Source organism: Pseudophryne corroboree, chromosome 7 (genome assembly GCF_028390025.1).
Source record: "Pseudophryne corroboree isolate aPseCor3 chromosome 7, aPseCor3.hap2, whole genome shotgun sequence".
Classification (NCBI taxonomy): Eukaryota; Metazoa; Chordata; class Amphibia; order Anura; family Myobatrachidae; genus Pseudophryne; species Pseudophryne corroboree.
Genome location: NC_086450.1, coordinates 178,181,666 through 178,206,490, shown reverse-complemented (window position 1 = coordinate 178,206,490; position 24,825 = coordinate 178,181,666). Strand labels below are relative to the sequence as shown.

Sequence of the window (24,825 nt, the reverse complement as noted above, 5' to 3'; positions counted from 1 at the left end):
TGTCTGGTACCTAACTAAAGAACATTTTAATAGCTACAATCCGGTGTTGGTTAGGTAAAGATTAATCGCTCCTGCGTATAGTTATGGCCATTAGTAGATTCTGGACATTTCATATATTTGCAGTTCATTATCCATGCGGCGGGAATCCGGCAATTCCCTCCCACCTGAGCAGTTTGTAATAGTCACAGCCCACCTGTTCAAACTAACCTATGACCTTTTGTTATGATACGAGGAGACATTCCTGTGTCCAATGAACAATGAGATTATAGGTCCCTTTGTAGTATACTGTACTCAGTGTATATAAGATCAGCCAGCCTGGGCAGCTCCCCCACTCTCCACAAACGGTTTTCATATTGACTAACTCGGAGCTGGTACCAGGCTGCGCAGCGATCGTTCCCAGTGTGCGTAAGTAATTCTCTGTAATCATCTCGCTCTTTGTTTGTATTGGCCATTCATTCTCTCTCTCTCTGTTTAGTATAAGATTGTAACGTTATTGTATATTTCTGTCTAGATATTCTGTTAGAATTATATGTTAGCTTGTAGTGTATGACTTGTAAACTGTTTTACCCCTTTTCGATATAACTAAAAGCTTGTTAGTAAAGGTGTTGGATCCTTAGCACGGTATCGTGTGTTCATTACATTGCAGAGGGTAATAGGAGCGTCTCGATCGCTCAAACAGCTTTAGTATTAACAAGGTTAAGCAGCGTTATATCGCTACAGTGTTTCATTACACGGTTTACAGCATAAGAGTATCCTTTCTGTGTGTTACATTCAAGGTTTACTGATTGTCATCCTGTGAGCGTCTGCGCCGCTCGTGATCTCCTCGTGGTCTCGAGCGTCCGCTACGCTGGTAGCGTAGCATTACGGTAGTCGCTCGCCTATAGCGTGCTCGACACCAAGCGTAAGCTGTGAGCGAGCGTGCCGCATGTGCGTCTCGATCACAGCCGAGCGTATGCTACGCTAAGCGCGTACCCTTACGGTACCCCATACGCCAATTGCGTACTGAGTCTCTTACCCATATAGTGAAGGTTATAAGATAATCATAATCAGCATTATCAATTGGCGGCTCGTCCGTCCTCCACATATCCACACTGACGAAAGCAGACGTGATCTGCCAGCAAGGGCGGGAAGGCAGTAGTGCTGGCTAGATAAGCGTCTGTTTCGCTACGTTGTAGGAGTGCTGGTGGAATCCGGAACCGGAGGTAAGAACAATACGCTATTGCCTTTTTAAAACTGTTTATTTCTGTTTTGCGTACACACGCACGCACGCAAACAACTGTATCTCTTTTCATTTGTGTATTTTCACATATCACCTTCCTGTTTGCCATTTCACAATTGATAACGTGCTAAGAAAGATTTGTTGCTATTGATAGTTAAAAAAGTAAAAATAATACGTAAGGAAGTAATTTGTAAAACACGCACACGGCTTGCCTAAAATACAAGGAAGTTCTGTGTGGTGTTCAGTAGATGATTACAGTTAAAGGTCATTTACATTGATAAACGTGTTAGTTGTGTTACTGTGGACATACCTGGCTTACGTACACGTGTCTCTAACAAGGGGCAGAACGAGTGTACGCGACGCAAGGGCCGACGCACGGAGCGTATATTACGCAACGGAGCGTATGGGTACGCCCACATAATACAAATCACACAATAGTATTATTTTAAATAGGCGAAAAGGAGGCAACGCGATAATAGCGCAAATCGATCTCAGTGTCCAAAATTTTAAGCTAATAGATCCTTCTCTAATTTGCAACTCATCTGGACTAGACTGTGTTACTGAATGAAAGGGATTTCTGCGCAGAAACGAAAGTAAAGTGCATATGAGGTGAAAGAGTGTGTATACATATATATAAGTTTCTAAAATTTTTGGGGTTGAACCACAGGAAATCATCGAGTTCTCGTGAGGTACATACGTGTAAGTGACTGCATGGTGGCTTAGGAGGCATCCCTTGTTAAACATTTAAAAAAGAGCATTAGAGTATAGAGGACCAGGAGGTCTACTGTAGCACAGACCAGGAGGTCCAGACAGACCAGGAGGTCCAGGTACAGCAGACTAAGAAGTCCGCTATAGATAAAGAGTAAAGGAGCACAACACCAGGAAGGTCAGAGGTAGTGAAAGCAACACCTGCAAAGATGGGGGCCAGTTGTTCAGGTAGGGGGCGATCAACCTCGGTTCGGGTTGACTTAGTAAACCGACCAATCGGGTCGGCAAGGTATGTAATGTGTGAGAAATACGGATCACACACAGAGGTTTTGTGCGATGAATGGGAAAGAATGACTGTGCATGATGGGGAAAAGTTCCCACGGGTAGGCAGTTTTAGCCCAGATGTGTTACAAAATCTAAGGAGAAGGATATGTCTCATTAAATCTGCAAAGAGACGGATCAAACATTATGACTATTTACAGTTATGGCAGCAGGAGGGTGAAATACAGAGAGGATTGGCTCAGGCGGCTGGATCTAACCCTATCAAGAAACTGATAGCCACGGCGCCACCGCCACCATACATAACGGGAGAGCAGGTGGTTACAGAGAATGGCACACTGGTGAATGATAAACATGCACTTAGTAACTGTATAAATGTTAAGAATAATGTGACTAAGATTATTGATGCAAATACTAATCCGTGCAAGCTGTACCCTGTTTTAAACTTTCCCCAGGAGTGTGATCAAGAGGATGAGCCAACAACAATATCGGCACTCTCTCTAGCAGCCACCATAGCAGAAACAACAGTGGGCACGGCCCAACCCGTAAGATTAGCGTCAAAGCCCCCTAGCGGAGGGACAGGTGAGGTCGTATCAACTGGTAAGTACGGCACCATACACTATGCTGAAACCATTTCACCACATATTGTAGAATCTACTCAGAATGATGTTATTGGACTTAATCCCGTTAGGGTAATAGCAGTGCCAAATGGGAAAACTGACACTTCAGGAGTCACTCCTGTCAGAAACATCGCCATGCACTGCCCCTTTTCCCGAATGGAATTAAGAACAATGGTGTCTGAATTCCCTGATCCTAGGAAAGATCTAGCTGCTAGCCAGAAATACATTAGAGATCTAGGAAATACTGTGGAGCCCAATAACAAAGACTGGCAGATATTGCTGAGGGCATGTTTACCCTCCAATGTCGACTCAGCAAGATTTTTAGCTGACTGTAAATTAGATGAAGATGTACCCCTTACGGATGTGTACAACCAAGATAATGTAAAGAGAATAAATTTACAGTTAAAAGAGTATTTTCCAGCTGTTGCCAAATGGAACAAATTTTTTTCCATCAAACAAAAAGAGGGAGAAACAGCTGCTGATTATTTTCATCGGGCACTACAGGAAATGGCTAAGTATACAGGCCCTGACCACAAGGCCACCTCTGTATAAATCTCCGACCCCTGTGGGTAAGTCAAATGTGGTAACTTGTTATTACTGTCATAAAGAGGGACATTTTGCACGAGACTGTAGATCGAAAAATGCACAAAAATCATATCAACCTCCTAGACAACGACATGACACACAAAAATGGGATCAAGGACCGCAGAGACGGAGTTATGAGCCACACGCAGGGGAAACAAAAAGGTATCCCCCAAAAAGAGACTGGCAAGTCACTGATAGATCCCATTTACCCCCTTCACAGGTAATAGCTGCCAGCGCAATACAGGGAGGTCACCACGCACCATAGGGGCGAGGCCACACCTGTAATCTGCAGCCAGTAAAATTAATTGCGAACCTTGGAAGTGAACCCGAGGTCACAATTGATGTAGCTGGTAGATCTCTAAATTTCCTTGTAGATACGGGGGCAGCCAAGTCAGTGATAAATTCGACCGTGGGCATGAGAACCACTGGTAAAACAATTCCAGCCATGGGAGTAACAGGAGTAGTACGACAATATCCTTTAAGCAAGCCAGCAGAGATTACGATAGGGCCTTTGCATACCAAGCATTCTTTTCTGCTGGCTGCATCGGCTCCGACTAATCTCTTAGGGAGAGATTTACTGTGCAAAATGGGATGCGTCATATACTGTACTCCTGAAGGTGTGTTCTTGGACATACCCGAAAACTACGCTCAGGAAGCGCAAGATATTCTAGACTCCCCAACAAGATTAATGTCACACACTGTTATTGTAAATAGGTGTCCGTCCAAGGTAGAAGAAATGATTTCCCAGATACCGGAGTCACTTTGGACCAAGGATGGACAAGACACTGGATTGATGGCAAATGTAGCCCCAGTAGTTGTGCAAGTAAAAGATGGTAGGATAGCTCCAAAAATCCCACAATATCCTCTGAAGCCAGAGGTGGAGTTAGGAGTTTACCCTGTAATAGAGCGCTTGCTACAACAGGGCATTCTGGTAAGGTCGTCCAGCACTGCAAATAGTCCCATCTTCCCTGTTAAAAAGAGTGGGGGGAGGGGTTACAGATTAGTGCCGGATCTAAGAGGGATCAACAAAATAGTTGAGAGTCAATTCCCCGTAGTGCCAAATCCAGCTGTCATCCTAATGCAAATCCCTCCCACTGCCAAATTTTTCACTGTAATTGACCTCTGCTCCACTTTCTTCTCGGTACCTCTGCACCCTGACAGTCAATACTTATTTGCATTCACATACAGGGGAGTTCAGTATACCTGGACTCGCTTACCACAAGGGTTCATAGACAGTCCAAGTATTTTCTTACAGGCCCTGCATGATTGTTTACAGTCTTTCCAACCAGTGAGTGGATCAGTATTGATCCAGTACGTGGATGATTTACTACTGTGTTCAGATTCACTGGAAGCGTCCCTGAGAGATACGAAACAGCTCCTGTTTCATCTTTCAGACACAGGACACAAGGTTTCCAAAGACAAGTTACAGTTATGCCAGACCCGTGTGAAGTATTTGGGACACTGTCTGACACAAGGACTGAGACACCTTACCGCTGATAGAATTCAAGCAATTCGTGACATGACCCTGCCACAAACCCAGCAACAGATTAGAACGTTTTTAGGAATGTGTGGGTATTGCCGTAACTGGATCCCAGGTTTTTCCATACTAGCCCTACCTCTGCAGGAGATGGTCTCATCAAGTAAACCTGATCGGATTTCGCACACAGACGAATCTGAGATGGCATTTGAAAGACTAAAACAGTGCCTAACACAGGCACCGGCATTAGGTATGCCTGACTATGGGAAACCCTTTGAGCTGTACGGAACAGAGAGTGCTGGTTGCGCAGCAGGTGTCTTAACCCAGAAGCATGGTGATGCCAGCAGGCCGGTAGCCTACTACAGCGCTCAGCTAGATACGGTAGCGCGATCCCTCCCCACATGCTTGCGAAGCGTTGCAGCAATAGCATTGCTAGTTACGAAAAGCGAAGATGTAGTGCTAGGACACAACCTCACAATTCATACACCACATGCAGTGTCAGCCTTACTGAATTCTGCCCAAACCAGACACGTCTCATCAGCGCGGTTTACAAGATGGGAATTGGCATTGATGGTCCCCGTAAACATTACCATAAGGAGATGCAGCGCATTAAATCCTGCAACGTATCTCCCAGGTGTGCCTGGACAGGCACAAAGGGTGGAGGATGAGAGTGATGGTGAAGGAGGATTTAATACAGGGGATGACACGCATGATTGTATGGAATATTTGACCCAAAATTTCACGGCAAGGCCTGACATCAGTGACAACCCACTGGAAGATGTAGATTTTACTTTCTACACTGACGGTAGTTGTCACAGACAGACGGACTCGGGAGACTTGTGTACTGGATACGCAGTCGTAGATGACCAAGGTACCATAGAAGCAGAACCGCTAGGCCCACCTCACTCAGCACAAGTTGCTGAACTGGTTGCCCTAACCAGAGCATGTGAATTGGCTAAGGGCAAGTCAGCCAATATCTACACAGATTCTAGGTACGCATTCGGAGTAGTCCATGATTTCGGAGCCCTATGGCGCCTCAGAAATTTCATGACGGCAGCTGGCACACCCGTAGCGCATGCAGCCCACATCAAAATACTTCTAACAGCGATACAGGAACCCCACAGAGTGGCTGTTATCAAGTGTAAAGCTCACACGTATAGCCAAGACCCGGTATCACTTGGTAACAGCCGAGCAGACGAAGCTGCTAAATCAGCAGCCGGTACCCCCAGACAAACAGACATCACACAACTGATGGTATTTAACACTGTAAACACGCAGAAATTGCGTGAAATGCAAAATTTGTGTTCCCCACAGGAAAAGGCAGTCTGGAGGTCAAAAGGATATGGCCAGGAGTCCTCAGGACTCTGGACAGATGGACATGGTAAACCAGTGGCACCCAGAGCATACCTTCCAAGTCTAGCGGAAGCAGCACATGGGCTGACTCATCTAGGCAAAGAAGGGATGTGCAAGCTAGTAAGAGCTTATTGGTGCGCCCCAGGATTTTCTTCCCATGCGGGTAAAAGAGCAATGACATGTCTCACCTGCTTGAGGAAGAATATCGGAAAGGCAATACCAACAGAACCATCCCATATCCCTCCGACAGATGGCCCTTTCCAGGTAATACAAATTGATTTCATACAATTGCCACCTTGTAGAAATTTAAAATATGTTCTGGTCTGTATTGATGTGTTCTCAAATTGGGTTGAAGCATTTCCCGCGGCCACAAATACCGCTGTATTTACTGCAAAGAAAATTGTGCAGGAATTTGTGTGTAGGTACGGTATCCCTAGAATAATTGAGAGTGATAGGGGTACCCATTTCACCGGTGAAGTCTTTCAAACAATGTGTAAGTTGATGGGAATTAATAGTAAGCTGCACACTCCGTACCGCCCCCAGGCGAGTGCGAAGGTGGAAAGAGTTAACAGCACTATTAAAAATAAATTGAGCAAGGTAATGACTGAAACAGGACTGTTGTGGCCTGAAGCTTTGCCAATTGTATTTTCTCTAACGTCCTAGTGGATGCTGGGGACTCCGAAAGGACCATGGGGAATAGCGGCTCCGCAGGAGACTGGGCACAAAGTAAAAGCTTTAGGACTAGCTGGTGTTCACTGGCTCCTCCCCCTATGACCCTCCTCCAAGCCTCAGTTAAGATTTTGTGCCCGAACGAGAAGGGTGCAATCTAGGTGGCTCTCCTGAGCTGCTTAGAGTAAAAGTTTAAATAGGTTTTTTATTTTCAGTGAGACCTGCTGGCAACGGGCTCACTGCATCGAGGGACTTAGGGGAGAGAAACGAACTCACCTGCGTGCAGAGTGGATTGGGTTTCTTAGGCTACTGGACATTAGCTCCAGAGGGACGATCACAGGCCAAGCCATGGATGGGTCCCGGAGCCGCGCCGCCGGCCCCCTTACAGATGCTGAAGCAAGAAGAGGTCCATAAATCGGCGGCAGAAGACTTTCCTGTCTTCATAAGGTAGCGCACAGCACTGCAGCTGTGCGCCATTGCTCTCAGCACACTTCACACTCCGGTCACTGAGGGTGCAGGACGCTGGGGGGGGGCGTCCTGGGAAGCAATGAATTTACCTTAGTTGGCGAAAAATACATCACATATAGCTCCTGGGCTATATGGATGTATTTAACCCCTGCCAGTTTTCCAGAAAAAAGCGGGAGAAGAGCCCGCCGTGAAGGGGGCGGGGCCTATCTCCTCAGCACACAGCGCCATTTTTCCCACACAGCTCCGCTGGTAGGAAGGCTCCCAGAATCTCCCCTGCATCCTGCAACTACAGAAACAGGGTAAAAAAGAGAGGGGGGCACTTATTTGGCAAAATAACAGATATAAGCAGCTATAAGGGATAGACACTTATTGTAAGGTTGTCCCTATACATATATAGCGCTCTGGTGTGTGCTGGCAAACTCTCCCTCTGTCTCCCCAAAGGGCTAAGTGGGTCCTGTCCTCTATCAGAGCATTCCCTGTGTGTGTGCTGGGTGTCGGTACGTGTGTGTCGACATGTATGAGGAGGAAAATGATGTGGAGGCGGAGCAATTGCCTATAATGGTGATGTCACCCCCTAGGGAGTCGACACCTGAATGGATGGCCGTAATTAAGGAATTACGTGACAGTGTCGGCACGTTACAGAAAACTGTTGACGACATGAGAAAGCCAGCAGCTCAGTTAGTGCCTGTCCAGGCGTCTCAAACACCGTCAGGGGCTATTAAACGCCCGTTACCTCAGTGGGTCGACACGGACCCAGACACAGACACTGACTCCAGTGTCGACGGTGAAGAAACAAACGTATTTTCCAGTAGGGCCACACGTTACATGATCACGGCAATGAAGGAGGTTTTGCACATCTCTGATACTGCAAGTACCACAAAAAGGGGTATTATGTGGGGTGTGAAAAAACTACCCGTAGTTTCTCCTGAATCAGATGAATTGAATGAAGTGTGTGATGAAGCGTGGGTTACCCCCGACAGAAAACTGCTAATTTCTAAAAAATTATTGGCACTATATCCCTTCCCACCAGAGGTTAGGGCTCGTTGGGAAACACCCCCTAGGGTGGATAAGGCGCTCACACGCTTATCAAAACAAGTGGCGTTACCGTCTCCAGAAACGGCCGCCCTTAAGGAGCCAGCAGATAGGAGGCTGGAAAATATCCTTAAAAGTATATACACACATACTGGTGTTATACTGCGACCAGCAATCGCCTCAGCCTGGATGTGCAGTGCTGGGGTGGCTTGGTCGGATTCCCTGACTGAAAATATTGATACCCTGGACAGGGACAATATATTATTGACTATAGAGCATTTAAAGGATGCATTCCTATATATGCGAGATGCACAGAGAGACATTTGCACTCTGGCATCAAGAGTAAGTGCGATGTCCATTTCTGCCAGAAGAGGATTATGGACGCGACAGTGGTCAGGGGATGCGGATTCCAAACGGCATATGGAAGTATTGCCGTATAAAGGGGAGGAGTTATTTGGGGGCGGTCTATCGGACCTGGTGGCCACGGCAACGGCTGGGAAATCCACCTTTTTACCCCAAGTCACCTCGCAGCAGAAAAAGATACCGCCTTTTCAGGCTCAGTCCTTTCGTCCCCATAAGGGCAAGCGGGCAAAAGGCCACTCATATCTGCCCCGGGGCAGAGGAAGGGGAAAAAGACTGCAACAGACAGCTTCTTCCCACGACCAGAAGCCCTCCCCCGCTTCTGCCAAGTCCTCAGCATGACGCTGGGGCCTTACAAGCGGACTCAGGCACGGTGGGGGCCCGTCTCAAGAATTTCAGCGCGCAGTGGGCTCACTCGCAAGTGGACCCCTGGATCCTGCAGGTAGTATCTCAGGGGTACAAATTGGAATTCGAGACGTCTCCCCCTCGCCGGTTCTTGAAGTCTGCTTTACCAGCGTCTACCCCCGACAGGGAGGCGGTATTGGAAGCCATTCACAAGCTGTATTTCCAGCAAGTGATAATCAAGGTACCCCTCCTACAACAGGGAAAGGGGTATTACTCCACGCTGTTTGTGGTACCGAAGCCGGACGGCTCGGTGAGACCCATTTTAAATCTGAAAGCCTTGAACACTTACATAAAAAGGTTCAAGTTCAAGATGGAGTCACTCAGAGCAGTGATAGCGAACCTGGAAGAAGGGGACTACATGGTGTCTCTGGACATCAAGGATGCTTACCTCCATGTCCCAATTTGCCCTTCTCACCAAGGGTACCTCAGGTTTGTGGTACAGAACTGTCACTATCAGTTTCAGACGCTGCCGTTTGGATTGTCCACGGCACCCCGGGTCTTTACCAAGGTAATGGCCGAAATGATGATTCTTCTTCGAAGAAAAGGCGTCTTAATTATCCCTTACTTGGACGATCTCCTGATAAGGGCACGGTCCAGAGAACAGTTAGAGGTCGGAGTAGCACTATCGCAAATAGTACTACGACAGCACGGATGGATTCTAAATATTCCAAAATCGCAGCTGATTCCGACGACACGTCTGCTGTTCCTAGGGATGATTCTGGACACAGTACAGAAAAAGGTGTTTCTCCCGGAAGAGAAAGCCAGGGAGTTATCCGAACTAGTCAGGAAACTCCTAAGACCAGGCCAGGTGTCAGTGCATCAGTGCACAAGGGTCCTGGGAAAGATGGTGGCTTCTTACGAAGCGATTCCATTCGGCAGATTCCACGCAAGAACTTTTCAGTTGGATCTGCTAGACAAATGGTCCGGATCGCATCTTCAAATGCATCAGCGGATAACCCTGTCTCCAAGGACAAGGGTGTCTCTCCTGTGGTGGTTACAGAGTGCTCATCTCCTAGAGGGCCGCAGATTCGGCATTCAGGATTGGGTCCTGGTGACCACGGATGCCAGCCTGAGAGGCTGGGGAGCAGTCACACAGGGAAAAAATTTCCAGGGCTTGTGGTCAAGCATGGAAACGTCACTTCACATAAATATCCTGGAACTAAGGGCCATTTACAATGCCCTAAGTCAGGCAAGGCCTCTGCTTCAGGGTCAGCCAGTATTGATCCAGTCGGACAACATCACGGCAGTCACCCACGTAAACAGACAGGGCGGCACAAGAAGCAGGAGGGCAATGACGGAAGTGGCAAGGATTCTTCGCTGGGCGGAAAATCATGTGATAGCACTGTCAGCAGTGTTCATTCCGGGAGTGGACAACTGGGAAGCAGACTTCCTCAGCAGACACGATCTTCACCCGGGGGAGTGGGGACTTCACCCAGAAGTCTTCCACATGATTGTAAACCGTTGGGAAAAACCAAAGGTGGACATGATGGCGTCTCGCCTCAACAAAAAACTGGACAGATATTGTTCCAGGTCAAGGGACCCTCAGGCAATAGCTGTGGACGCTCTGGTAACACCGTGGGTGTACCGGTCAGTGTATGTGTTCCCTCCTCTTCCTCTCATACCAAAAGTACTGAGAATCATAAGAAGGAGAGGAGTAAAGACTATACTCGTGGCTCCGGATTGGCCAAGAAGGACTTGGTACCCGGAAATTCAAGAGATGCTCACGGAAGACCCGTGGCCTCTACCTCTAAGACAGGACCTGCTCCAGCAGGGACCATGTCTGTTCCAAGACTTACCGCGGCTGCGTTTGACGGCATGGCGGTTGAACGCCGGATCCTGAAGGAAAAAGGCATTCCGGATGAAGTCATCCCTACCCTGATCAAAGCCAGGAAGGATGTAACCGTACAACATTATCACCGTATTTGGCGTAAATATGTTGCGTGGTGCGAGGCCAGGAAGGCCCCTACGGAGGAATTTCAACTGGGTCGATTCCTGCATTTCCTGCAAACAGGACTGTCTATGGGCCTCAAATTAGGGTCCATTAAGGTTCAAATTTCGGCCCTGTCGATATTCTTCCAAAAAGAACTAGCTTCTGTACCTGAAGTTCAGACGTTTGTCAAGGGAGTACTGCATATACAGCCTCCTTTTGTGCCTCCAGTGGCACCTTGGGATCTCAATGTAGTGTTGGGATTCCTAAAATCACATTGGTTTGAACCACTCACCACTGTGGACTTGAAATATCTCACTTGGAAAGTGGTAATGCTGTTAGCCCTGGCTTCAGCCAGGTGTGTATCAGAATTGGCGGCTTTATCCTATAAAAGCCCTTACCTAATTTTTCATACGGACAGGGCAGAATTGAGGACTCGTCCTCAATTTCTCCCTAAGGTGGTTTCAGCATTTCACTTAAACCAACCTATCGTGGTGCCTGCGGCTACTAGGGACTTGGAGGATTCCAAGTTGCTGGGCGTAGTCAGGGCCCTGAAAATATATGTTTCCAGGACGGCTGGAGTCAGAAAATCTGACTCGCTGTTTATCCTGTATGCACCCAACAAGCTGGGTGCTCCTGCTTCTAAGCAGACGATTGCTCGTTGGATTTGTAGTACAATTCAGCTTGCACATTCTGTGGCATGCCTGCCACAGCCAAAATCTGTAAAAGCCCATTCCACACGGAAAGTGGGCTCATCTTGGGCGGCTGCCCGAGGGGTCTCGGCTTTACAACTTTGCCGAGCAGCTACTTGGTCAGGGGCAAACACGTTTGCTAAATTCTACAAATTTGATACCCTGGCTGAGGAGGACCTGGAGTTCTCTCATTCGGTGCTGCAGAGTCATCCGCACTCTCCCGCCCGTTTGGGAGCTTTGGTATAATCCCCATGGTCCTTTCGGAGTCCCCAGCATCCACTAGGACGTTAGAGAAAATAAGAATTTACTTACCGATAATTCTATTTCTCATAGTCCGTAGTGGATGCTGGGCGCCCATCCCAAGTGCGGATTGTCTGCATTACTTGTACATAGTTATTGTTACAAAAATCGGGTTATTGTTGTTGTGAGCCATCTTTTCAGAGGCTCCTTCTGTTATCATGCTGTTAACTGGGTTCAGATCACAAGTTGTACGGTGTGATTGGTGTGGCTGGTAATGAGTCTTACCCGGGATTCAAAATCCTTCCTTATTGTGTACGCTCGTCCGGGCACAGTATCCTAACTGAGGCTTGGAGGAGGGTCATAGGGGGAGGAGCCAGTGCACACCAGCTAGTCCTAAAGCTTTTACTTTGTGCCCAGTCTCCTGCGGAGCCGCTATTCCCCATGGTCCTTTCGGAGTCCCCAGCATCCACTACGGACTATGAGAAATAGAATTATCGGTAAGTAAATTCTTATTATACAGCATCAGAACCACTCCCAGGTCCCCTCTTAATCTGTCTCCTTTTGAAATTCTGTTTGGTCGACAACCCCATGTTATGATTAACCCCCAGGATGATTTGAAATGTAACAATGAAGTAACCGTAAAGTACTTGGTTAAGATGAGTAAGCAATTGAGGAATCAGAATGATAATCTAAAGTTGGTGATTCCTGATTTGCCAGACAGTAATTGTCATGACATTGAACCTGGGGATTATGTAATGATACGGAATTTTCTACGCTCAGGTTGCCTTATTGACAGATGGGAAGGACCATACCAAGTCTTATTGACCAGCACAACTGCTTTGAAGGTTACCGAGAGAGAGACTTGGGTCCATACGTCTCATTGTAAGAAGGTTGCGGATCCAGAAAGGTCCCGTGACAAAGAACAGACGGTAGAGGTTGTATCACTAGAGTGTCTGTTCAGGGAAGAGTGAGACGACACCTGAGCGTTGAGAATAATAAGACCAGAAGCTTGTCGAGCCAGATTTCTTTTTCCCATTTGTTATTTTCTCCAGTTCCCACCTCCCTCCTATTTCCCTTCCTCCTTCTTATTTTCTCCTTTTATTCCTCCAAGATGGACTTGCCCCAAGAGACTGTGATACGGATTTTCCTGTTAACCATGATGTTGACCAGAGCAGTCTGTTTCGGTGAGAGTACCATGGAAGTCGAGAAAGGATCTGGAATGGGTTCTGATGGCCAGGATGAAGGCGTAGATTTCCAAGAACAACATAATCACAGAGTAAAGGCGAGTATCAGAAAACGATCTGGTAGCATTGACAATAGAAGGAATTGTGAAGGATTGTTAGCTGAAGAGAACTGCATCTGTAGACACTGTGACAGTATAGTCGAGGATGGGTGTATCAAGAAATGCCAATCCAGTTTTAATATCCATATGGACCGGCATCCATTAAGTGACTATCACTCCTTAGTGAGTAAAATGTTAAATCAGACAGATTGTTGGGTATGCTCTCAAGTACCTCAAGGCCATAGCAAATCAGGACTAGTACCATTCCCTTTAACTGTAGGAGCTGTACTTGAGCTAAGCGGTGGGAGGCCGGTGGACAGGAGGTTTAATATCTCTAGTCCTCCTAGTTTGAAGCTCCACCAATATCATGTGGATAGGTCCTTAGTGTGCTTTAACATTTCCAATCCCCGAAAGCCGGGAAATTGGGAAGTGTCATGGAGTAATCAAACCATGACATTCTCACATAGAGCCGACAGATTACCCGTAGATACAGAACTTATACGCCAGATAGCCGACCATAGGAAATTCTTTCGGTATAGGTACACCCTAGGAAGTAGGATCATGCGAGTTGGAGAAGTATCACCAGGATACTGTGCACAGATCGTACAAACTGATACGTGCACTAAACAGATGGGAGAATTAGGGTTAGGAGATTTCACATGGAAAATTTGTAACATGGTAATGTCATACTCCGTCCCATATGTTCTCCCCGATGATGCATATTTCATATGCGGGAGGAAGGCGTATAAGTGGCTTGCCCCAAACTCAGAAGGGTTATGTTATATTGGAAAAGTACTGCCTGAGGTAATGACTGTATCCCACACTAAAATGAAAGATATTCACCGTAGTGCCCAAGCTCCTTACACTCACACTCATTACGAGCACGTCGTTAAAAGGCAACTGACAGAAAGAACAGAGCATCTGGCCTCTGACCTGATCCATGAATCCACCGGGATTTAATTCCTAATCGCGTTAGATATCACTCGTACCGCCAGAGGAGTGTTAAACTATAGATATATATATCTGCGCTTGCTAATTTATTAGACAATATCACTGAAATGTATGACGACACATTCAGGTATACGGGGAGAGAGTTACAAGCCTACAAAACAGAACTGGTTCAGCATAGGATGATTCTCAATTATCTCACAGCAGTGACAGGCGGGTATTGTGTCACCTTGGCTACTCAATATGGAATAAAGTGTTGCACGTATATTACAAACAGCACTGAGGACCCGGTCGAGGTCATAGACCAAAAGATGGATGACATTTTACAATTAAAATGGGAGTTCCGAAGGAAACACAATCTCACCCTTGCTGCTGTGGGTAATGAGCTGACCAGTTGGGTGTCATGGTTGAACCCACGAAATTGGTTCTCTGGTTTAGGAGAATGGGCCCAAGGTATTATTATGGATGTAGGGAAATTTCTTTTGTGTATTCTGGGTGTCATCATATTGGTCGGTCTGATATTTAGATGCGTTCGGGTTTTAGCGAAGCGTAGAAACAGTACCAGGGTGATGAGTCTAAAGAGCGAGGACACTGTATTAACAACGACTAATTTGATTTATGACCCAACGATAGAGACAATGTTGTGATGAAAATGTGATTCCACGGTCCGTTTCTTTCACCCGTTTCTCCTTTGTTTTCCTCCAAGGTACAAAGACATCCGCTTGGAAGAAGAATTTGACAACCTTTTACACAGACCATTGATGGACAATGCCATAAACCCCCAATATCCCTAGTGACTTTAATGAAAACGCTAGCCCAGAACTTTAGTGATTTAAAATTTTATGGACATTGAAACGGCTTTGCTCGCATTATAGCAAAAGCCCAAAGAGACTACAGTCAACATGTACATCGAGACAAGACACAAGACAAGACCTCAATCAACAAATGTATATTAAACTCACATAGTTTATGACTGCATTTACCATAATTGCTTCTTATCTTCATTTCTACAACCTTCAGGTAATAACACACATAGTCGATAGGGAATATAGGCACAGATATCAGCACTCAGATATTCCCCCATTCATGTATCATCAACTAAAATGTGCTCCCCCATTTTGTTGCAACCACAAGCCGAAAAGAGCTCGGTAAAGTTTGACAGCCCATCCACAGACCCGTCTTACGGGATAAGAAGGATTCAAATGTATACTTCGCAATACCTCGAAGCTTGATTTAAAACACGTACGGCACGATGATACATGACCCCTCAAACATGGACTCATACACACATGCTTCTACTATCTCACTAGGTCATACCTTTTTCCCACCTTCTTCTCTTCTCCCTTACCCAATCATAGAAATGTATTTATACATGACATATATTTTTCTCTTTTTGAACTGTTTTAGGAAGTGGCAGTTATTGATGACTGCCAAAGGGTGGACTGTCAAAGTCAGAAAAATATCACGCTGCACATTGCCATATATTCACCTCATGCGCGTGCCTGCTGCACGTGCACATTCTCTCCCGTGCGTGCGGATACTCGCAGCCGCGTGATGGCGCCTCGGCCATGCGCTCGAGCGCGTGGTATGTGCATTTACGGTAGAGTTTGTGTGCGTCTAGCGGGCGACTCAATCGTTAAATAATAACACCAAATAGTATGTTTTATAGATAATGTTCCCCTTAATAATGACTGTAAGTTTGTTTAATGTAAATGGTCGCTGGACAGAGGAATTCCTCTTTGTATGGTACGAAGGGTCAGACAGGGTTTGAACAGCTGTGTCTGGTACCTAACTAAAGAACATTTTAATAGCTACAATCCGGTGTTGGTTAGGTAAAGATTAATCGCTCCTGCGTATAGTTATGGCCATTAGTAGATTCTGGACATTTCATATATTTGCAGTTCATTATCCATGCGGCGGGAATCCGGCGATTCCCTCCCACCTGAGCAGTTTGTAATAGTCACAGCCCACCTGTTCAAACTAACCTATGACCTTTTGTTATGATGCGAGGAGACATTCCTGTGTCCAATGAACAATGAGATTATAGGTCCCTTTGTAGTATACTGTACTCAGTGTATATAAGATCAGCCAGCCTGGGCAGCTCTCCCACTCTCCACAAACGGTTTTCATATTGACTAACTCGGAGCTGGTACCAGGCTGCGCAGCGATCGTTCCCAGTGTGCGTAAGTAATTCTCTGTAATCATCTCGCTCTTTGTTTGTATTGGCCATTCATTCTCTCTCTCTCTGTTTAGTATAAGATTGTAACGTTATTGTATATTTCTGTCTAGATATTCTGTTAGAATTATATGTTAGCTTGTAGTGTATGACTTGTAAACTGTTTTACCCCTTTTCGATATAACTAAAAGCTTGTTAGTAAAGGTGTTGGATCCTTAGCACGGTATCGTGTGTTCATTACATTGCAGAGGGTAATAGGAGCGTCTCGATCGCTCAAACAGCTTTAGTATTAACAAGGTTAAGCAGCGTTATATCGCTACAGTGTTTCAGTACAAGGTTTACAGCATAAGAGTATCCTTTCTGTGTGTTACATTCAAGGTTTACTGATTGTCATCCTGTGAGCGTCTGCGCCGCTCGTGATCTCCTCGTGGTCTCGAGCGTCCGCTACGCTGGTAGCGTAGCATTACGGTAGTCGCTCGCCTATAGCGTGCTCGACACCAAGCGTAAGCTGTGAGCGAGCGTGCCGCATGTGCGTCTCGATCACGGCCGAGCGAATGCTACGCTAAGCGCGTACCCTTACAGTACCCCATACGCCAATTGCGTACTGAGTCTCTTACCCATATAGTGAAGGTTATAAGATAATCATAATCAGCATTATCAACCCAGACGCACACTCTCCTCCACCTGCATTCACTACTAACACCCTGCAGTACCCAGACACACACTGTACTCCCCATGCATCCACTACTAACACACCAGCAGCCCCCTGACCCACACTCTCCTCCCCTGCACTCACTACTAACACACCAGCAGCACCCTGACATACACTCTCCTCCCCTGCATTCACAACTAACACACCAGCAGCCCCCTGACACACACTCTCCTAACTTGCATTCACAACTAACACCACACCAGCACCCTGACACACACTCTCCTCCCATGCATTCACAACTAACACCCCAGCAGCACCCTGACACACTCCCTCCTCCCCCTGCACTCACTACTAACACCCCAGGAGCACCCTGACATACACTCTCCTCCCCTGCATTCACAACTAACACCCCAGCAGCACCCTGACCAACACTCTGTTCCCCCTGCATTCACTAGTATCACCCCAGTGGCACCCTGACACACACTCTCCTCCCCTGCATTCACAACTAACACCCCAGCAGCACCCTGACACACACTCTCCTCCCCTGCACTCACTACTAACATTCCAGGAGCACCCTGACACACACTCTCCTCCCCTGCATTCACAACTAACACCCCAGCAGCACCCTGACACACACTCTCCTCCCCCTGCACTCACTACTAACACCCCAGGAGCACCCTGACACACACTGTCCTCCCCTGCATTCACAACTAACACCCCAGCAGCACCCTGACCAACACTCTATTCCTCCTGCATTCACTACTAACAACCCAGCAGCACCCTGACCAACACTCTATTCCCCCTGCATTCACTACTAACACCCCAGCAGCACCCCGACTTAGACTCTCATCCCCTGCATTCACAACTAACACCCCAGGAGCACCCTGACCAACACTCTATTCCCCCTGCATTCACTACTAACCCAGCAGCACCCTGACACACACTCTACTTCCCCTACATTCACTACTCACATCTCAGCAGCACCTTGACACACACCATCTCTCTGTGCACTCACTGTCAACACTACAGCAGTACCCAGACGCACACTCTCCTCCACCTGCATTCACTACTAACACCCTGCAGTACCCAGACACACACTCTCCTCCCATGCATTCACAAATAAAGGCCAGTACACACGTTCTTAAGATGTGTGCTGAGCGATCTATCAGTGACCGCTCAGCACACATCTCTCCCCAGGGGGGAGGATGGGGGGGGGCTGCTCATTTCACCCAGCGGGTGAAGTGAGCGATGTGTTAGTTTGTACCTTCATGCAGGCCAATGTAGCACCGACGATAGCGACGCGCGGGGCCATACATCGCTATCGCTGTGAGGCATACACACGAGAGATCCGTGCTTAAAATCTAAGCAATCTAGTCAGATTGCTTAGATTTTAAGAACGGATCTCTCTCTGTGTACCCCCCTTTACACCCCAGCAGCGCCCTGACCAAAAGCTAAGGCAGCAGGTCCCACATGTGTCAGGGGGAAGGGCCAACAAAGGAGGGAGAGGCCTTATACATTGGTGTTGTTTCCTTGCTAGAGTTCTGTCTCTAGGCTGGGACGGGACTCCGGGATTGACCACAGCAAATGCCCCTGAGCTCCCTTCTTATTCCTGCTCTGTGACGCATACAGCAGAAACTGGAGCAATGGAGGAGATCAGGGTTGGCGCCCGGAAGTGAACGGCCTCCATTGTCTCCTGTATTTACGCCCCTGTACAGCAGTAAGGAAGAATATATAGAGGAGAAAATAAAGAATGACCATTTTAATTGTGAGGGAATATTCACGTTATATATTACAGTAAAGCACTCATCTCCATGTATTGTACGCAAGCAATTTTGTGGGAGGAGCTAGTAGTGAGGCATGTGGCACAAAGTGAATTGGTAGGCTTCATATATTGCATGGGTCTTCAACCTTAATAGCAAACCTTCATACCTTAATAGCAAAACTGTGGCATGGCATGCTGGGATGTGTAGTTTCACAGCAGCTGGAGGGCTACAGGTTGAAGACCCATGATATATTGGTACAGGTGAGTACAAATAGTATCCACTGTTACCATGCAAATATATTTTATTAGTGTAGGTGAACTGAACATATGTTGGTCAACACATTTATAATAGACTAATACTGTATTTAAGAAGTTATTTATATCAGCTAATTCTCTTTACTGTTACATATGCAAATATATTATTATTGTGTTATTTATGTATGTATTTATTTTTTATTCTTATTATATATTGATCTACAGTATAAATGTGTCCAATCCACAATCTCACAGTGGTGTTTTTTGCACTGTCCATTTTACTTTTTGGTCTAATAATTGTAGTTATTTTTTAACAGTTCTTTAGAATATCGCTTTGTTCTAAATATCCCTTTGTAGAGTATCTTATTATGGGATAACCTTGGAACTGGAATTCTTGTGACCCTTTACTATCCATTAATCTTTTTCTTCTGTTCCTGGAAATAATCTGTTATGTAACGTCTTTGTTACTTGCACCATACGCTCCCTTTGTTACTTGCATATGGTCCCTCTATGAGATATTAATTGTAACCTTCCTGGATCTGTGTTATTCTCTCTAGGACTGATGCTTAAACTATCTGCATGGAGTTGACTCTGTAACGCAAAGAACAAACTGAGTTGGACGCAAGAATCAGGTTCTCATACTGAAGATATGACCGCCACTATGCAAGCCCTTCAATTCAAGCAGTTTTCCCCTGATTTGGGGCAGGACTGGCCCCCGCCCTGTGAGCAGGAGATAGAGAGGAGGTACCAGGTTGTTCCTTCAGTGGTATGCGCTATGTGTTGCCTTTTTGGAATCATCTACTGTTTCTTTGGTAAGTGCTGCTCTGTCTCACTTGGGGTTTGTACATTGCAGTAATTGAATCTAACTAAATACTACTTAAAAGTAACTACAGTGTAACAAAATCAGTGCAGTATTGATTGGCGACCCATTGGGGAAATTAAACATGTTAACAATGCCAAATACCTTGTTCCCGACCGAAATCTGTCAGGATCAGGGAATCAGGATTTTTCAACATGTTTCATATTCCAGATTCCCCAACCAGTTGGAGATCGGGACATTGTGTCTCTGATGTATGGGGACCTTAAGTGATAAGAGTTTATATTGGAGAGTTTCCAAACTATTTTAACTATTGGAGGAATGCCACCCTAACAGGCGAATACCCGATTCCCAGATGCCGATCCGATCCGCCGAGCGGTGGACTCCAATGATCAGCGATTTATTGGGTAATCAGCAAAATACAGCACATTAGTAATCCCCACTCGCTGATTCCGATAATTTTTGGGTCAGAATCTGCCATTCGAGATTGTCCAACATATTGGCTTTTGATGTTTCCTTAAACGAGTCATCAGCAGAACTGGGAATGGCCCAATTAATTGCTGACGAATAGGCCCCAGTTTGATAAATGCCACATTACATTTTAATAGCAACACGTTAAATGTCAATTGCATTCACTATGGGGTTTGCACTTAAGTATGTTTTGCGGACAGAACTTAGATTGGGCTGTGTGCGCACTGGTAATGATGAAACCAAGTGTTACTTCGTGATGTTAATATAATCATTATGTCCAACTTTGACAAGGGTCCTATTATAGCTCAGAAAACAAAATGTACTATAAGTACGCAATGTTTAAATATGATAGTGAAATGAATGTTTTTACTGTGGACATGGGTGTGACTAGAGATAAAACGGAGAACAACATGCATAAACCTAAGAGAGAAAAAAAAGAAAACACTGATACCTATGGTGCTTTATCAGAGACGATATCCCACTGCCCATTATGGACCCATTTTGCAATTGCACCTATATTCATGTTTTTAAATGTAGACTTAAGTAAAAGTAATGGCATCTTGATGCTCAACATGCAAATGTTGTGACTTCACCATACTTGCTTGAGTACTGCTACCTTTAGCCAAAAGTATAGTAAAGACACCTGTTAAACATTTTCCATCTGCGTAATGTAATACTGTTAAACACTTGGAAGTTTCAGTATGGATTAATAAGCCCACATGGCAAGATTCCCATAGGATATTCCAGAAATCTACATCATCACGGGATTTCTTCTCCAGGAGAAATCATTGAGAAAACAACACACTGCCAGGTTCCCAAAACGGTTTGCTATTGCTGCATAACTAATTTGTGAGATAAGTGCTGCTAAAAAGGTGTATAGTCAACAAAACCAAACTTATCAAAGAAAGATTTAAAGTGCTTAATATATTCCTTTCAGAGGATATAAGAGAAACAGACACGATGGAGTCAGTTAATTATATTAAAAGTATGTTAACAGAGTTCAGGAAGGCAATGCAATTTATACACAAGGTGAATTCTAGGTGATGAGGCCGAAGTGTCAAGTTAGAGCAAGGGACAGTGACAGACAACACAGTGCTGCACTGCTGATGCCCCCTGTTACAGTTTGCTAGGAGAGGTGCTGGGGACTTATTGAGCGGTAACCAATTAGCCCCGATCCGTTTTCGGACGATAAAAACAGCCAGATATAGCGATTAATAACCAATGGTCATAATCGTGGTATCCAATTAAAGGCTGTTTTCATCGTCCAAAAACGGACCCGCGATCGTGCAACAACACATGGGATCGTGGATAAGTCTCCGTTCCCATGTGTGAGCGCGGCTTTGACAGCCCGCTTATCGCGGATTAGGTGAATAATCCCCGCGACGCATCAGGGCTAATAGGATAGGCGATACAATTACCTGCGGTCATTGACCATGGGTAATTGGATACCCCATACAGTTAAAAACATTCAAAAAAAGTACTGCATAAACAGAAAGCTGTAGTGAGCACTAACCTCGTAATTAAAATAAATGACGACACACAAAATAAAGGTGTAATTGTATTCCATATGCTCTTTTGACTTGAGTGTTGACAGTTTTATTCTGAATTGGTTCTCAATAAACATAAATTGCATAAAAAAGGTGTTTGCACTGAAATAGATGGATCAGTCCGATCTTTACTGTTGTCATATTCTGTGTGTCTGTGGTTAATTTCCTTTTGTTTTGACTGAAGGGCCCTACACACTTGGCAATTTGGACGACCAACGATGTTATCGTTGGCCGTTGTTTTTTTTTCACAACAATTTTTAGCATACACACTGGACGATTTGTAAGGCCGATTTGAATGATATGATATTACATTACATCGATATCGTCCAAATTGGCTTGCAGGTATAAACGATGATAGACCAATGATGAACGACAGCGGGGACGCACATCGTTCATCGTTAATGCATCCACACTGGACGATATGAACGATTTATCATTCATTTTTGATCGATATCGGTCATTTTTTCATCCACACTGAATGATATGTACGATTTATCGTTTTTTGACCGATATTGTTCATACCATCCTTCAATATCGCCAAGTGTGTAGAGCCCTATACACACCACATTTGAATAAACATACACTTGACTATACTGTATATACTCTGGAATATCTACATTTTACCACAGTTAGAGCACTTTCCATATTGGATTCACATGTTTCTATACCTCTAGCTAGTACAGTATGTCTGATAATTCTTTGATTGTTTGTTCACTCAGGTTACCGCTGCTTCAAGGCTGTCATGTTCTTGACGGGTCTGATGTTTGGTTCAGTGGTCATCTTCATGTTGTGCTATAAGGAGCGGGTCCTGGACACACAGCTGAGTGTTGAAGCCAGTGTGGGCATTGGGCTTGGCATTGGGGTTCTGTGTGGGCTGGTTACTATGCTGGTGAGGAGCGTGGGACTGTTCATGGTGGGTTTGCTGCTTGGACTTCTATTAGCCATAGCCACACTTATCGTCATGGAACAGTTCTATCACCCGCGCACCGTCTGGGTTCCGGTAGCTCTCCTTCTTGGGATCGGGATGCTCTTTGCGGTACTTACATTACAGTGGCAGCGTTTCTTCACCACCCTTTCCACAGCAGTGTTTGGCAGTGCCATCATGACAGTGACTGTGGATTACTTCATTGAGCTCTTTTTGTTAGTACAGTACGTGTACCAACGCATGAAGGTGGACCCTCCTCAGAATATGTGCTGGTACAGCTGGGTAATCCTTGGGATCTGGCCTGTACTCAGCTTACTGGGAGTGCTTGTCCAGTGGAAAGTCACTGCCGAGGGGTATTCACATACAGAAGGTAAGTGCAGGGCCACTTATTACATATTACATATATATATATATATATATATATATATCTGTATATATTTTTTTATTAATTCATGCTAATTAAACAATTAAATGTTGTGTTTATAAATCTACAAATAAATTACATCAAGCACCCAGATAGCTCACTTCACTGTGGAAATGGGTGGGATCCAGGAGGCTGGTCATCTCTCAGGAGTGAGGTAGAACTCCCAGAAATTTGGGAGTCTGCCGAACAGTTCGGGAGAGTAGGAAAGTGTGAGATGTAAGATCTCCTGTGTTTACCTTGGGCTTTATGTGTTGGTCGCTAAGCTTTGTAAGCCTGTAGTAACATAGTTCTATTAAACAGCGGCGTGACGTTTAATGTATTGTAGACATTAGAGGTTTCCACAGTCAGATGACTGCCTCTCATCATTCAACATTGACTCATTGCATTATTTATTTTTTCTCTCATTTTTGTGCTTTATAACCACAAGTTTATTTAATCAGATAGAGCTGTTTATTCTCATTGCCTTAGATATTGACACAGCTCTGCACTGCTGTACAAGTCAATAGCCTGCAGTAGTCTGAAGGTGGAAAACGCTTTAAATATTGATACCGGTATTAGAGTGGATTATACAGGGCCCAGCACTAAATCCACTTACCATGCACACTGTGCAGTGGAAAATAGTACATTTTATGAAGCAGGGGGTTTGAACCATGCGCATGCAGTAATCTATAATATTGATATAATTAATGATTTTATGTTATCAGTGCAAAATAGAATTATTTTATAAAAGATACTCTAATGGCATATGCATGATAACGGTCTACTGAAACCACACTACTGAAAGGAGGACTTACATGTACGGAAGTGCTATAGGCCGACCCATATGGTGGACATGCACATGGTCAACAGGGTGAAAAGTTGTGAAAAGGTTGACACCTGAAAAGGTTAACAGGAACGAAAGGTCAACACAGTGAAAAGGTTGACATGAAAATGGTTGCCACATGAAAGGTCAAAACAGTTTTTTTTTTTGCATTTTTGGGTGTCATTTTGATTGTTAAGCCACATGTGACCCCAATTAGTATACCATGTCTCCTCGCATGGCTTGCCTCGCTTGTCATGATTCAGGCAGGTCCCTCACTCTAGAACCGCTGTACTCGGCACAGGTTACTATTCCCAATCGTCATGGACGCCATCAGGGAAGTACTTGGGGCACAGCTATCCCGGGTCCAGCCTCTCTGAAAGAGAGTGGAGGGCCTGGGCCGCTCATGCCACCGTCCGGCTCTTTACCCCTGCCACAGTTCGTCCCCATTGGTTCCTGTCTGCCCGCAGCAATCTATTGAAAACGTCTCTACCAAAACGGCCGCTGCCTCAGAGGAGACAGTTATAAAAGATACTAGAGGAGGCCTCCTCTAGTATCTTTGATAACTATCTCCTCTGAGGTGGAGGCCATTTTGGGAGGGACGTTTTCAACAGTTTAAAGCAGGCAATGGTGAACAGCGGCCCCGCTAGGACAGCAGACCCGCAACAGCAGCAGCAGCGGTCAGGAAGGGGATCCCCTGTCAACGAGCAGAAAACCTGACAGCGAGCAGAAC

At 45.5% G+C, this 24,825-nt stretch overlaps 1 protein-coding gene across 4 annotated transcripts in view; it reads left to right on the top strand.

Moving 5' to 3' along the window:
- TMEM198 (transmembrane protein 198) overlaps positions 1 to 24,825 on the top strand; it is a 95,304-nt gene that overhangs the window by 9,317 nt on the left and 61,162 nt on the right. For all 4 annotated transcript variants that reach the window (XM_063933814.1, XM_063933812.1, XM_063933813.1 and 1 more), the window contains exons 2-3: positions 19,667 to 19,921; positions 22,664 to 23,239. In XM_063933814.1, the coding sequence (XP_063789884.1) occupies positions 19,759 to 19,921; positions 22,664 to 23,239 (739 nt within the window). In that variant the 5' untranslated portion in view covers positions 19,667 to 19,758. The remainder of the gene's footprint in view (positions 1 to 19,666; positions 19,922 to 22,663; positions 23,240 to 24,825) is intronic.